General features: G+C 43.9%; 1 protein-coding gene across 1 annotated transcript in view; it reads right to left on the reverse strand.

Annotated features, from left to right (window-relative positions):
* Positions 1-15,006, reverse strand: part of GRM4 (glutamate metabotropic receptor 4) — a 274,422-nt gene that overhangs the window by 113,765 nt on the left and 145,651 nt on the right. The window contains exons 3-4 of the mRNA XM_063141407.1: positions 10,590-10,725; positions 2,490-2,644 (exon numbers count right to left, since the gene is read on the reverse strand). Coding sequence (XP_062997477.1) covers positions 2,490-2,644; positions 10,590-10,725 — 291 coding nt within the window. The remainder of the gene's footprint in view (positions 1-2,489; positions 2,645-10,589; positions 10,726-15,006) is intronic.

Consider the following 15,006-nt stretch of genomic DNA (forward strand, 5'->3'; position numbering starts at 1 on the left):
CATCATATAAATGTCATAGCTCTTAAAAGAAGAAGGGGAAAGCTATTCCAAGCAAAACAGCACACTTAAAAAAAAGTATTTGCAATTATCAGCCAAACAAAAAGTGGGGGGAAATTGATGCTTAGTAATAGCGGGAGCACATCTGCCAAATCGCAGCGGAAAGCTTTTCTGAAACTGTGACCCATTTATCTAAGTGCTGGGATGGGAGCCTCACCCTTCTGCAAATCTAGCCCTAAGAGCGCCCTACAATCATGAAAGGAGAAAATGCATATGTATGAAAAATGCATGAAGAGTGACACTGGGACATTAAGGAACAAACCAAAAGCAAAGTTACAAAACCTTCAACAAACAGTTAAATGAAACACTGAAAGGAAATGCAGGGAGGGGCACTGCAGCAGAGGAAACTGTAAACTACATGATCAGTGCTTTGTTTATTGCTTTATTATCTAGTACATTTATACCCTGCCTTTCTTTCATCATGCAACCCAAGACAGTGTACAAGGTTCCCAGATGTCACCCATCCGGGCACTGACCAGACGCAAAACTGCTTTGCTTCAATAAAAGGGCAACTAAAATTATTAAGGGGCTGGAGGGAAGGTTACATCAACTGGGATTGTTTAGATTGGGGGGAAAAGGAGGCTAAGGGGAGACATGATAGAGGTGTACAAAATTATGCAGGGTATGGAGAATGTGGATAAAGAGACATTTTTGTCCCTCTCTCAAAATACTAGAACCCAGTGGGGTCATCCCATGAAGCTGATTGGTGGGAGATCCAGGACAAATAAGAGGAAGTACTTCTTCACACAGTGCATAGTTAAATTATGTAACTCACTACCACAAGATGTAGTGATGGCCACCAATTTGGATGGCTTTAAAAGGGGGGTGGATAAATTCCTGGAGGCAAAGGCTATCAAAGGCTACTAGCCCCGATGGTTGTGTGCTACCTCCAGTATTCGAGGCAGTAAGCCTATGTGCACCAGTTGCTTGGGAACATGGGTGGGAGGGTGCTGTTGCACCACATCCTGCCTTGTTGGTCCCTGGCCAATGGCTGGTTGGCCACTGTGTGAACAGAGTGCTGGACTAGATGGACCCTTGGTCTGATCCAGCATGGCTGTTCTTATGTTCCTATATTCTTAATAAGTAGCTGAGATTTATGGGTCCATGCACCATGCACTGGGATCCTCTACGGCTTTGTGAGGAAAACTGGTATATGTCACTGGTTTGGGATGACCGATAGAGCGCCAATGGAACTCATAGCCCACGAAGACATGGAGGATAGCATCGGGGTTACACAGCTGAGAAGGAAAGTCTGGGAAGGCATATTAGCACCCATCTTAGCAAGCTGCCCAGTAAGGGCACTAAAGCATTATCAACTGGGCCCATCAAGAAGGGATAGTTCAGACTTCCTACCCCAGGGTTGAGAAATGGTTAATTGTGCATTCATCAGTCTCTCTAAAGATGTCCTCCACTAATGCACAAGAGCTTCCCGCCCACAATAAAGAAATGATACATTTTACTGAAAATTTCTGACACCATCACCTACAATTCACAGCAACAGACCTGATACTGCCTTCATTTACTGACCTTTCATCCATTTCAGCTGGGATCCATCACTCTCAGTAAAAGTATCACAATAATTACTAGGCTGTTAGGAAAGAATTTTCTAAATGGCATGTGTGTGTTTGTGTGTGTGTGTGTGTGTGTGTGTGCGCGCGCGTGCATGTCTGTTAACACAAATAAGAGTCTCTGTGTGGTCCAGTATATCAGAAATTTGTTCCACCCTGTTCTTTCCCATGGGGACAACAGCGTAGAACAGGGGTGAGCAGAAGGCAGATCAGCAAGGGTTCCTGGATCCCAATCATGTAACAATCAAAACAGAACATTGTTGTTGTTTTACTGAATGTGGTTGCTGAAACAAAGAATGCTTTGGGGAAAATCAGGATTGTATGAATGGTCTATATGTTCAGTTCTGGTACTGAACACAAACTCCTGGGCTGAGTACATGCTCAGAGGTGCCATGTTCCTTAATTCTAAGTAGACATCATTAACCCCCTTGAGACACTATTTTGCTCCAGATTTGGTTGATGGAGTTTAGGATTCTACTAAAAACGTAAGCAGATCCTGCAAGCCTGAACTCTTCCCACCTCAAAACTTGGGACACTTAAGCAGGCTTCCATGCAATCAAGGCATCGGTGCAATCAGGAGTTCCAGTTGTGTGGAAACCTATGTGCAATCAGCTGTTCATGCATAGGCTTCAACAATACAGATGTTCAATTCGTGGATATCTAGTAGCCAGGGCCAAGGATGTGATGCTGGGGTGAAGCCAGGCCAGCAGTATGGTCCCACTGCTTGGTAACTGCATCAGTCATCTTGCACACAATTAACAATGACTGTAGACACCATGGACAATGGTAGCAAAGTTCTACTCCTTGACATACTCTTCAAAACTGTGGGAAACAGTAAGCTGGCAAATCAGCTAGCACATTTACCTCTAACAGATGCCCTCTTAGGCAAGATGGTGACTGATCCCTCAGCCACCTCTTCGAGATCTCTCACTGGGGCAATTTTGGAACCCCAGCTGTCAGAGCCCATCCAGATGAAGTGTCCAGTCTGGTTGGCCCTTTTCGCTGCCATCAGCACATTTCTGCAGAGAAAATAGCAAAGCACCAGTTCATGGACTCAGATTAAGATAGGAACCACAACAGAAGGGAGAGAAAGATAGTGCTCACACTGTATATACCACATTGACTACAAATAGGAATCACTTGCTTTGCCCCATCATACCCAGAAAGCAGCCCACCCAGTTTCCAATATTCACAGCACAGCCATTCATTTGCCACATCCACTCCTTCCTGGAGTTTGATATAGGTCGATACAGATGAAATCCAAGATTATGCTTTTAGTTTTACGTAGCCATGACAATTCTTCAAAGCAAACTTAGGAGCCTAGCACACTTGTGGTGCAGCCATACAGGCTATGTCTTACAGCCTGGATGTGCAATGATCCCCCAATCGGCATAACCAGCAAATATGTGTTACTTGAATGAAGCTGCAATAGCAATGCAGTCGGAGTGTTGAGCCATGCATGTAGCCCCACCCTTGAGGTCACACAACCCTTCCCAGCCTCTCAGATGTTGAGGGTGAATTTCTGCAGCAGGGAGCCTTTTGTATCTGGATAGGCTACCTGCATAAGTTAGAACCCTATAAGATCAGGGTTCTAACCTGCATGGGGACCAACAGATAGAAAAGACTCCCTGCTGCAGACATTATCCCTCAACACATATGGGGCCATGAAGAGCTGTGCAACCTCAAGGGTTGGGCTAAATACACATCCCTGCAGGCTTTGAGCCAAGTGACAATCTCTGAGAAAGCCTCAAAGGTGTACAGGACAGGATAATACAAAGAGGATAATAAAAGAGCCAAGATAGCATACAATGTTGTGGCTTCAACAAAAGAAAAGCAAGCAACGCTGCTGTTATGTGCTTAGAGCAGCAACATAAATCCAAAATTTATCCTAGTGAGAATGAGAAGGGGAAGAAAGAGCTCCATAAGAAAGGGGGGAGCAGGGGGAGCTAGAGCTGGGGGTTCTCAGCCAATTGGGGATGAGAACCCACAGTGATGATCAGGCATTAAAGATGACTGTGGTAGTCAAGGGTGAAGGATTTAATATAATTTTTTACTTGGATACAAAATAAGCCTAATTTTAAAAGCCCCCTACATGTGATCAGTTGTGACTTCTAGCCAGAGTAATCTCTTCCTTTCCCAGCAGCCTCTGCATAGGAAGAAATGAGAGAGAGAGAGAGAGAGAGAGAGAGAGAGAGAGAGAGAGAGAGAGAGAGAGAGAGAGAGAAAATGGTAGGAGGAAAGGAGAGAAAAAGAAGTGGCAGAAAGAGAAAAGGGGTTACCCACCCACTTTTGGATCTGGTCCTATGCAGTGCTGGCTTCATCCCCACCCAATGCTGGCATGTACCCCTTCACAGATTAGAGAATACACCCCTCAACAAAAGAAAGGTCACCCACACCTGGAGATGTTGGAGAAACCTGCAATGGAATTAAATGAGTTTAGATTTCTGTGAATCCAATTTGTGGATTCCACAGTGGATCACCCTTTTCCAAGTCACCTGGATTCCATGGACTTGCAGAGCACTTTTTAACTTTGAGGGAGGGGATTCACACAAATGCGCTAAAGCATAACTTTATTATTTGCCCATTAAATACGCAGATGTTTAAAAGCACCTGAAAAATAAGCAACATTCATCATGTTCTTGAACTCTGCCCCCCTTTCCTTTTGTTGAGGGGTGTATTCGGGGGATCCTTGGCATTAGGGAAACATGGTGCCACCAGGAGTGCAGGGCGATTAATGAAGGACATTGGGTTAAAATCAATGATACAAGCGCACCATCACTGAGCAGGAACGCATGCATGTCTGTGTGGTATTAAGCCCTTAACAAGAAAACAAAAGAAAAGGGTGCCCAGTGGATCAATGGAGATTTTGTCAATAGCAAGGTTGATTAAAAAGCGATTAAGGGAGTAGTGGCAGCATGTCTGAATGACAGGCAACTCCAGGGCCCGAAGGGAAAGGCAAGTATTTTTGGAAAGCCATGAAAAACACACAAAAAAAGAAGAAAGAAAGAAAGAAAGAAAGAAAGAAAGAAAGAGAATTCAATCAGACAAGGGGAAAGAGCAAAGATGATAGTGATCTTGATTTAAAAACAACACTAAGAACTTGTGTGAGATTATAGGAGTTACTGTGCAGTCACCCAAATTCCCATCTAACCTCAACTTTTCTTACATCATCATCATCATCATTATTATTATTAAAGCACCACAAAAAGCCATTGTGTTGTGTTGCGACACTTAATAAAGGCTTTTCCTTTGCCTGATGAAGCTACCGTGGGTGGGCGGGTGGGAGGGCAAAGAAGTGGGCAGGAATTGCTCAAGGTCACTCAGCAGGCCAGTGTAACCGCTGGAAACTGAAATGGTCAGGTCTAAGGTCAAACTTCTATCTGCAAGGTGATGGAATTATTGGAGAAATTAGAAGGAAGCCATCTGAAAGAACACGAATGCCCTGGCTAATTTAAGCCACATCAAGTGAACCCTATAGCATAGTTTTCCTTATTCACTTGAGGTCTTTGTATTGATTCCATTGGCAGAACACCCACCTAGGCAAGAGCTAGGGGCTCAGTCAAGAATTAGTCACTTTTTTTTCTAGGTTTCTCAGGGTCACTCAAATTATTCTGTGCCCCCACCCCCTACACACACACACACACACACACACCATGCATGTGAGGGTTTTTTAATCAGGAAAAAAACATTTCTCAGCTTCCAGTAGGAGCTCAAAGGAAAAGATCAATGTGCTGTAAAATTTATTATGAAATTGTAACCACCGGATGCAAAACGTGAAAGAACAAACATTAGGGCTAAGGAGATGCTTAATGGCTGATCTGTGCACTGCAATTTTTACATGGAGATGAATCATGAATATTGTGATGTGGAAGGGTAAGTGTTAGGATTTTTCAAGTCAAAAGTACATAAGACTAAACATACAGTGGCTTAATCTATGTGTAGTCATTTATGTAGTTATTGGTTCAGCACAGCTAGTGATGGATGAATATTTCCAGTAGAGATGGGTGATAAGGACTTACCAAACTTTCTTCATGAATGGGATGGAAAATGAGATGGAAATTTTTCTTCATAAATGGGATGGGAAAAACTTGATTTTTCTAAAAAAAATCAAGGAGAAAAATTGTCCATCCAGACAAAAGGCTTTGAATACATTGCTCTTAAAAGTCTGGTTTATAATCCCTGAGTATTCAACTACGGTATGTTTGTAGTGCAGGTTTAGAACTCCCAATACTTTTTATGACAACCTCCTCATTGTTAACTATGTGGCAGGCAGGGGCAACATGGTCCTGGGAATAGCTGCAGCTACTGAATTTGTATAGTGCAGATGCATGAGAATTTCATTCAGTTTGGTTTTTGACAAGAATTTATCAAAACCTGCAAAATTTCTGGATAAAAAAAATGATTATTTTTTTAATGAATCCAGCAGAAAATGATATTGACTGATCCAACCATCCTTAATTTCTGGGACATGTCACTTTTAATGCGTTCATTCATAAGTCTGTTCTGAACCTTTTCTACATCAATCTGTGAATTTTTAAAACGTGCAGGAAAATCCATCAATTTAACACTCTCTCCAAGTTTAAGACAGCTGTAAATACTAGTCTATTCTGGCAGGCCTACCCAGATGAATTTTAAACCTAAGAATTTTAAGACATTGTGATCGTTATTTTAATATTGTATTGGTCTTATAAGCTCTTTTAATTAGTTTTATGTATTACATTGTGTGAGCCCAGAGGGCATGAGCCAGCAAAATGGACTCCAGTTCTCTCCCTATTGCATGCTCCACCCACAAATTACAAACAGTGTGCATCATATTGTTATGGAAATTTAATCAATTTTCCATGGCCCTCTTTGTCTATTTCCTCTTCCTCACTCTCCCTTTTATTTTCCCTGTTTCCCTTTCCCAAACCTCCATGTCTGTAGTTTAAATAGTGAAGCTGATCATTCATTCCTGGAGAGGGAGATAGTCTCAATCATACAGTAGAGTAGACCCTTTTATGTACATGTAGAATGGAGGCCAGGGGCCCTTCCACATGCGCCCCAAGTACGACCCCAAAACAAAAGTGTGCACTACAGCCAGAAGAGATGGAGGAGGAGGAGGCTGGGGAATCCGGGAGCGTCCTTGCCGCCGCCGCCGCCTCCCTGCCGGCCTCCTGCTGCCTGGGTAAGAGCGACCCGGGTCAGAGAGCTTGGCTTCCACCTCCACCGAGCTCTCCAACCCGGGTCACTCTTACCCAGGCAGCAGGAGGCCGACGGGGAGGCGGCAGTGGCAAGGACGTGCCCGGATTCCCCAGCCGCCGCCTCCTCCGTCTCTTCTAGCTGTAGTGCACACTATCGTTTTGGGGTCATACTTGGGGCACATGCATGCGCCTTCAGTACGGCGTGTGGAAGGGCCCCAGATTGCTAGTTAGATTGTTAAATGTCCATTTTATACGGAAAGGAAGATCCCCTCCATGACCCCTATTAAACTATGTTTAGTGCTATATAGGTAGGCAGATTATAAAAGGGAACACAGTGTACTACTGCAGTTAACACCCCGTAGATAAGGGAAACCACAAAACCGCAAAGATGTGGATTGCGAAAGTTGAAACGGGGTCATATCAGAGACACTGAGGGGAAAGGAAAACATGCAATTTACCTTAGGAAATTGACAGATTGGTGCAGCAGGAATAAATCCATGAACCTGGGGGTGGGGGGTAAGGGGATAAAGTGCCTGTGCAGCGAGCACCATTTCTGGGGGCAGGTAGCTCCTTCTTCCCTTTTCCCTTTCCCACGGTTTGGGGGGAATTAGAACGGGAATACTGAGAGCTAATTGGCTCAGAGGGGTTGAAGCAGGAAAGCCTGGTCAGCTGAGAAGTCTTGCAGTGGCGACGGAGTACTAATGCTGACTGCTCCCCTCCTCACCTGGGCAGGTCAAGTGATGTTGAGGATGACAATTTGAGCTAGCAACCAATTAAATGTGTGCAATGTTTCCCTCTGTATAAAATGAAAAGTAAACTTCCGTTTCCATTCCTCTTTCCCTTTGTTCGTCAGGGAGAGAGGACGCCTTGTACAAGGGATAAATCTGGTACCTGAAGAGTGGAAATAAATCTTTTTTGAAAACTTCATCCGGATGTCTTTTTATTGGATTTAATTGGTTCATATTCCACAGTTTTTACAACAATATATCATAGAATCATAGAACAGTAGAGTTGGAAGGGGCCTATAAGGCCATCAGCTCCAACCCCTTGGGTTGGACTCGATGCCCTTATAGCTCTAAGCAGTATTTGCCAATCTGGTGGTCTCTAGATGCTTTGGACTTCAAGCTCACTGGGTGGTGTTGGGCCAGTCACTGACTCGCAACCCAACCTACCTCACAGGATTGTTGTTGTGAGGATAAAAAGGAGAGGGGCAGAATTATGTACACTGCCTTGGGTGTCTTAAGGAGGAAAAAAAGGAAGGCTATAAATGTAATAAATAAATACTTAGGGCTATGAGAAAGAGGGGAACCTTGAAAATGAAGCATAAAAATCAACAGGAAGAGCATATGCAGGTTGAAGAATTGAGAAAGATCTAATGATCAGGTGTGAGCATTATATCCAGAAGCGCATACATACATACAGCATTTTCATGTCTCAAAAAAGGATCACATGGATAAGTCCTGAGGGAGGCATCTGTCCCAGCAGTAAACATCATTGCATGAAAAATACAATTTCCAGATGTGTATAAGCTAATGCCAACAGGGTGCAATTCTCCAGCTTACAAACTGTTTTCAGATAGGTAAATGTTTACAAAACCCAGTTTAATGGTGCTTACCATTTACACTGTGAGGCAAATCCCTGGTTTTGCTGTGAGTAAACAAGTGTAAATGTCTGGATTTCAGACATTTCTATTAGCCAGCTTCCCAGAAACTTAGATTGTTTGCATATTTAATGTAAACTGATTGAAAATGTCAGTTTACTCACATTTGCATAATGTTTGCTGATTAATAAATTAGACAGTCTCAAAATCAGATGTAACCCACTGTAAATTGCTAGGCTCAAAATAAAACAAAAAATCCAATACAAACAGAAACATTGAGCATTTTAATGTGTGTGTGTGTGTGTGTTTTTGTTTTTGTTTTTTTTGTGCTGCAGTACAGTTCCAGTGGTTCTCTTGGAATGGAGCATATTTTGATTTCCAGTAATGAATGTAGAACACCCAAACTGCAAAAAAATACCATGAGATCAGGCATCAAAATCTCTTCAGCACCTTACAGTCTTTGCAAAAAGTATTTCAAGTGGTTTGAAAAAAAAATATTTTTAGTTATGAAATTAGAACACGAACACACACACACACACACACACACACACACACACACACACCAGACCTGTTAAAGCTTTTCACATTAGGTCAGGTTATTAAAGCTGTATCATTTCTGATTCTATAAAACGTGTCAAAATGACTCTGAACTAGAGAGCTTTTTTAAGGACAAGAATGGGTTTCTCATCAACCTTTCAGCTGAGCTCTTACTGGAACACAATCCAGGTATTCTGACTCTCAGCCTTTTGATATAGCCATTATTAATCATCCCCTCTCAAATGTACCTTGTGTACACTGTGATGACACCTCAGAGGACACAGGGATTATTTATAGACTCATGAGGGGTGCATCTATCTTTGGCCTGCGGTGCTAGACATATGAGCAAAAGAAACAGTGTGATCCCAATCCTAGAGGTAGGAATATGGGTCCTGTAGTGACACAGATTGAATCAGGATTTATTGCAGACTGAAGAGGGGTAGAGAGGAAGGGCTGAGGGGTTTCTGGCTTGGCTCCAAGGGTATGTGAAGCAACGTCGACCCACAGCAAAGAGACAGAAGTGCTATCCAAAGCACATCTACCTACAGAGCTGCAAAAAATGTTTATTGTAGGGACGTATGAGAATTTCATTTTTGCTTGCCAAACATGCGAACATGCTGTGTTCAAAGCTCCCGAAATGAGCATGAGCGCGAGCATGTGTCCAACAAAAATATTTGCAAATTGTTGAATATGCGCTCGCATCCACCTTGTTCCCACTCCCCAGATCAATTTGTGCTAATGTCCTAATTTGCACAACTTTCTTCTTTAGTCTAAATCAGCTTAAGGAGGAAACTTCTGCAAATCTCCCATTTGACAGCTGCTCAATTTGTGAAATTTTCTCATTCATGCAGAGTGAGCCAAACTTGCAAATCGGAATGGGACATGATTAGAGTAGAGCAGCAAGATGATGTTTGAAAGATCCTCGCAATCTCACATTGCTCATTCGTCCATCCCTCATTCGCTGTGGATGTATCTTAGATCTAGCTGTATAATACTGAGCTAACAGATCAACCATGGTACCCTCCTGATCGACTCCATGGGATGTGTTTCAGTGGTTCTGAGAACAACCCCTACATACGGGGTTGTTTTCAGAGAATAACATTGGGTGACCATTTCTCTGCCTCTTGGCAATTGAGCTATGGGGTGCCTCAGGGTACCATCTTGTCCCCAATGTTATTTAAAAACTATATGAAGCCACTCGGAATAGTCATTAGGGGATTTGGAGCTAAATGCCATCAGTATGCTGATGACACACAGTTCTATCTCCCTGTGACAACTGAATCAGGTGAGGCTGTGCAGGTCCTGGACCGGTGCCTAGACTCAGTAATGGGCTGGATGAGGGCCAATAAACTGAGACTAAATCCTGGCAAGACGGAAGCCCTGTGGGTGTTGAGGAACCTGAGAAAACAGAGAAGGGAGATGCAAAACCCAGAAGACACAATGACCCTGATGTCCTGCCCACCTTCATGAACGCACACATAAGCACACTCATTCTGTGAGCATCAAAGCATGCATCCTTGGAGCTTTCTGTTCCATTTGCTGCCTTCCACTGTCCTTGCCCTTCTCTCCCACCTACTCACTCACTCACTCTCTCGCTTGTTCTCTTCTTCCCACACAGTCCCTCAAACCAAACCATGAACCTCTTACTTGATATCATCTTCATTCGCAAAGATGATGACGGCTCGAGCATGGGATGTTTCCAGGAGGCGCCGAATGATCTTATCAAACTCTCCTGCTTTGGGCTCTCGGGGGATCTTGACAGATTGCGCCACACAAACGCTCCCTGTGGTGGGACAAAACAGAATCATTAGAGAAAGCTTTGAACAAAAGTACCAAATAACCCAGAGCCTGGGACTCTTAACTTTTTCATGGGCTTTTATGTCCATGTTTTGTGCATGGATGTAATTGTGACTTAAGTAGGGGTGGAGACATGGAAGCAAGTAATGAACACAGATGAATATTATGAGGCCCATAATGAGCCAGGCAACTTGTTCATGCCTGGATGCAAATGTGAAGACAACATGAAATGACATGGATGGAGCCCTAAAAGAGACTAAACATAGTGTTCTTCTCCCACCCCAGTCCAGTATCCCACAGATGTTTTGTACTACAGCTCCCATAATCCCTGTTCATTGGCCATGCTTGCTGGAGCTGATGGGAGTTGTAATGAAAAACATCTGGGAGCACCAGGTTGCCTGCCCCTATTCCACAAGAAAGACCTAGAACTGTTTTGGGGCCTCATTCACACATGCATGCACGTAAACTGATTTATTATTATTATTATTATTATTATTATTATTATTATTATTATTATTATTTATTTATATAGCACCATCAATGTACATGGTGCTGTACAGAGTAAAACAGTAAATAGCAAGACTCTGCCGCATAGGCTTACAATCTAATAAAATCATAGTAAAACAATAAGGAGGGGAAGAGAATGCCAACAGGTACAGGGAAGGGTAAGCAGGCACAGGGTAGGGAAAAATTTATCTATCTTTGATTACTGTACAACTGACTAGAAGCCTGAAGGGGAAGAATTGGCTGGTTAGTTTGAAGCAACATGTGAAATTCACCCCTGACCTCTTCCTGACCTCTTTGGGCTGTCAGGTTATAATGCTGCTGTGACAGTAAAAGCCGCAATTGTCAGAATTCATCTTCTGTGAAAACCTGGAAGTTATAGGAGCCTCTATAGTCCCATTCATAAATGAGTTGCATGTGTCCAATGGGGTGGCAGGACTTGCTTACTGCCCCTGCCCCTGCGGCCCCACACCTCCTTGGCCCCACCCATTGTCCATTATTTATTATTTATTTATTACATTTATATACTGCCCAACAGTCAAAGCTCTCTGGGTGGTTTACAAAGATTAAAAGACTGAACATTAAAAACCAATATACAAAATTTAAAAACATGAAAACATAAAAACAGCTAACATTTAAAACAATTTTTAAACTCTCAGCCAGACCAAAGATAGTTCTGGAGTTAGTTAAAACTCAACATATTCTGTTAAATGCCTGGGAGAAAAGAAAAGTCTTGACTTGGCATCGAAAAGATAACAATGTTGGTGTCAGGCGGGCTTTATCGGGGAGCCTTTCCATAATTGGGGGGGTGCTAACCTTACTATAAAGAGGTGATTGAGAAGTGGTGGTGGTGGGTGACCTCTTTATTTTACCATTTTTATCCCACTTCTGCATGCTGAGTGCCTGAAAGCTGAGTGGGGCATGCTTTGTTGTCGTTGTTGTCGTCGTCGTCGTCTTCTTCTTCTTCTTCTTCTTCTTCTTCTTCTTCATTTCCTCCTCCATCTCTGCATCCACCTCCAGACTTTTAACAACTTTTAGCATTGAGCAGCGGGTTGGACTCAATGGCCTTATAGGCCCCTTCCAACTCTACTATTCTATAATTCTAACAAGAACATAAAACATTAGGCATGTGCTCCGCTCCGATTAGAAGCGCAGAAGCAGGAGCAAATTGGCCTGCTCCGCCTTGCCCAGAGGCGGAGTAGAAGCGGACAGCGGACCCCTAGAAGCAAGGCGAAGAGAAGCGCCCATTTTCGGAGCGCTCCGGTTTCTGCGGTCCGATCCGATCGCCATCTTGAAACATTTCGCCCATAGGATTGCATTGCGGAAAAGAAAGGGGGATAACTGTGTTGTTTTTGAAGCTATCTTTCTGAAAATTCTTGTGCTTGGAGAGTCGTGGATGGGGGTCATTTTGAGACTACTCTCAGCTCTCTGTGTGCTGTGGTTCATGTGCTAGAATTTTTTTAAAAACCGGCGGGAAAATACCTTTTCCGAAGGGCTGAGGGGCAGAGTCAACTCCCGGTCCTGATCACATGATCCCAAAGTTGGAGGAGGGGATAGGCAAAACAGGTAACTTGGGATTCTGGGAACTTCTCTTTCTTAGTCTGAACGGACTTTTCCCAGTGTTTTTTAAAACAGTAGCCCCACCAAATGCACAAACACAACCTGAAATCATATACTAAGCCAATAATAAGAGATAGAAACACAGCATTGCTACCCACCCTAACTTTGGGGAACAACTGAAAAGATGTGGTGCAAGGGGATGAGCTCCCCTAGGGCATCCCATGTGGATGTGCCCCCACTCTCTCCTGTACTTGGAGGGCAATTAGAGCCCTCCAAAGAGAGTAACCCGGTGGAGCAACGCCTATCATGAGTTGAAGTGAGAGCTCTACTCCTCAGCTCTCGTGGTGAAGCAATGGCTTTCATGACTTGAACTGGCAGCTGCTTCCCCCTCCCCTGGGCAGGTATAGCCTTTTTAAAAAAGTTCTTCTTGTTGTTTATTCAGCAACACTGCTGTTTTTAATTCCACCCCTCCTTTATTTATTTATTTATTTATTTATTCCATTTTATATGCATTACTGGCTTATCCTTGGCTCACTTCCTTATGCCCCCAGAAATGTCTGCTGCCTGCCTGCCTTCCCTCTCTCCTCCCCTGCCCGCCTCGCAGGGATGTTGTGTGTGTCTGGCTTTGACTCAGGGGAGAAGTCCTTCCCTGGGACTGCCTTGAGTCTGGGTGTGCGTGTGTGTCCCTGGATAAGCTATCATGGTGGTGAGTTTGAGGTTTTTAACGTGCAAATTGACGGAGCTATCGAAAGGGGTGTGAATGGGGTGTTGGATATTCATAAATTCCCCAAAATTCAGGGGATGATGGGATTGCCTTGAGTCTTGGCGTGCGTGCGTATACCTCCATGAGGTGTCATGGTGCCAAACGTGAGGTTTCTAACTTTCACAGAAAAAAAGTTGTATACTTTCTTAGCTTAATGCAAGCCTATGGGGGGGGGAACGGAGCTCCGATCCGGATCCGGAGCTCCGCAGCGGAGCGGAGCGGGCATGGGCGGAGCGGGGGCGGATTTGGAAGTGAAGCGGAGCGAGGGGTCCGTGCAAACCCCTACAAAACATGCCTCACTCAGCAGGCAGCAGCACCAGAAAGCCCCAAGGGAAGAAGTCTTGGTTACGTCCCCTGGGGGGCTTTTCAGAAAACTCAAGCAGCCAAAGAGGCTGCAAAGACAGTACAGAGTAAAAACGGTAAATACAGAGCATGATAACCGCCACCGCCGCCACTACCACCCTCGGCCCCCTCTTTACAGTCAGGGAAGCCCTGAAGCCCTGAAGCACACTGAGACATTCCACTGAAATTCTCACATCCCTGTGAAAGGGGCACAGAAATGCTGTGCCTCTTTTGCACGGAAATGAAGAGGGCAGGTGAAAGGGCAGGTGTAGTTTCAGCAGGTTGTTGTTGTTGTTGTCTTGTAAATCCCTTTGTGAGGAGGATTCATATGGATGGCCCCAATGTCCCAGCCTTCCTCAACTTGGTTCTTCCCAGAAGTTTTGGATTTCAGCTCCTATCCACTCCAGCCAGCTTGGTCAACAGAGTGGAAGGCTGGGAGTTGTAGTCCAAAACATCTGGACAGCACCAGGTTGGGGAAAGCTGCAATATATATGCTAAACTGCAATCCTAAAACCGCTTATACTGGGGTAACGTTTGAGTAAACATGATTAGGATTGGAGAGTGTTCGCATCATGGACCAAGCTGTATATTACATGGTTGAACTCATGCTGACCTGCAATCCCAGCAAATGTTGTTTGTATCTCTCCTATTATATTATTCTATGTGGATCTCTACAGCAACAAGGAAGCTCATCATGGGGAGAAAACAGAAGTATCTATCAAGTTTTTAATCTTACTAGTTGAAAAAGAAACGCGAGGGAAATGTGTTTTCCTATCTCCCTCTAAAGTATCTTGCAATGGCGGATGTCAGAAAGGTGGGATGTGGAACACGATGCATCAATGGCAAATTTTACTGCAGTCTTTTCTCTGGATTAGTTTGACCTCTGGACCACAGCAATGGGAACCTTTAAACTTGATCACTGAGCCAACTCCTGGGGGTACGTAGAAGAAGCTAATTAAAAATAATTTTGGAAAAATAAGGCAGAAAGACCAAAAGGAAAACTGGATGAGTAACTGCTCTGGCTTGCTGAGATTTAACCCTCAACATCTGTTTGCTTCGGCCTCCGCAAAAAAAAATACCCGGCGCTCCTGCTCTGTG

The sequence above is a fragment of the Elgaria multicarinata genome, chromosome 1, assembly GCF_023053635.1.
Source record: "Elgaria multicarinata webbii isolate HBS135686 ecotype San Diego chromosome 1, rElgMul1.1.pri, whole genome shotgun sequence".
Taxonomy (NCBI): domain Eukaryota; kingdom Metazoa; phylum Chordata; class Lepidosauria; order Squamata; family Anguidae; genus Elgaria; species Elgaria multicarinata.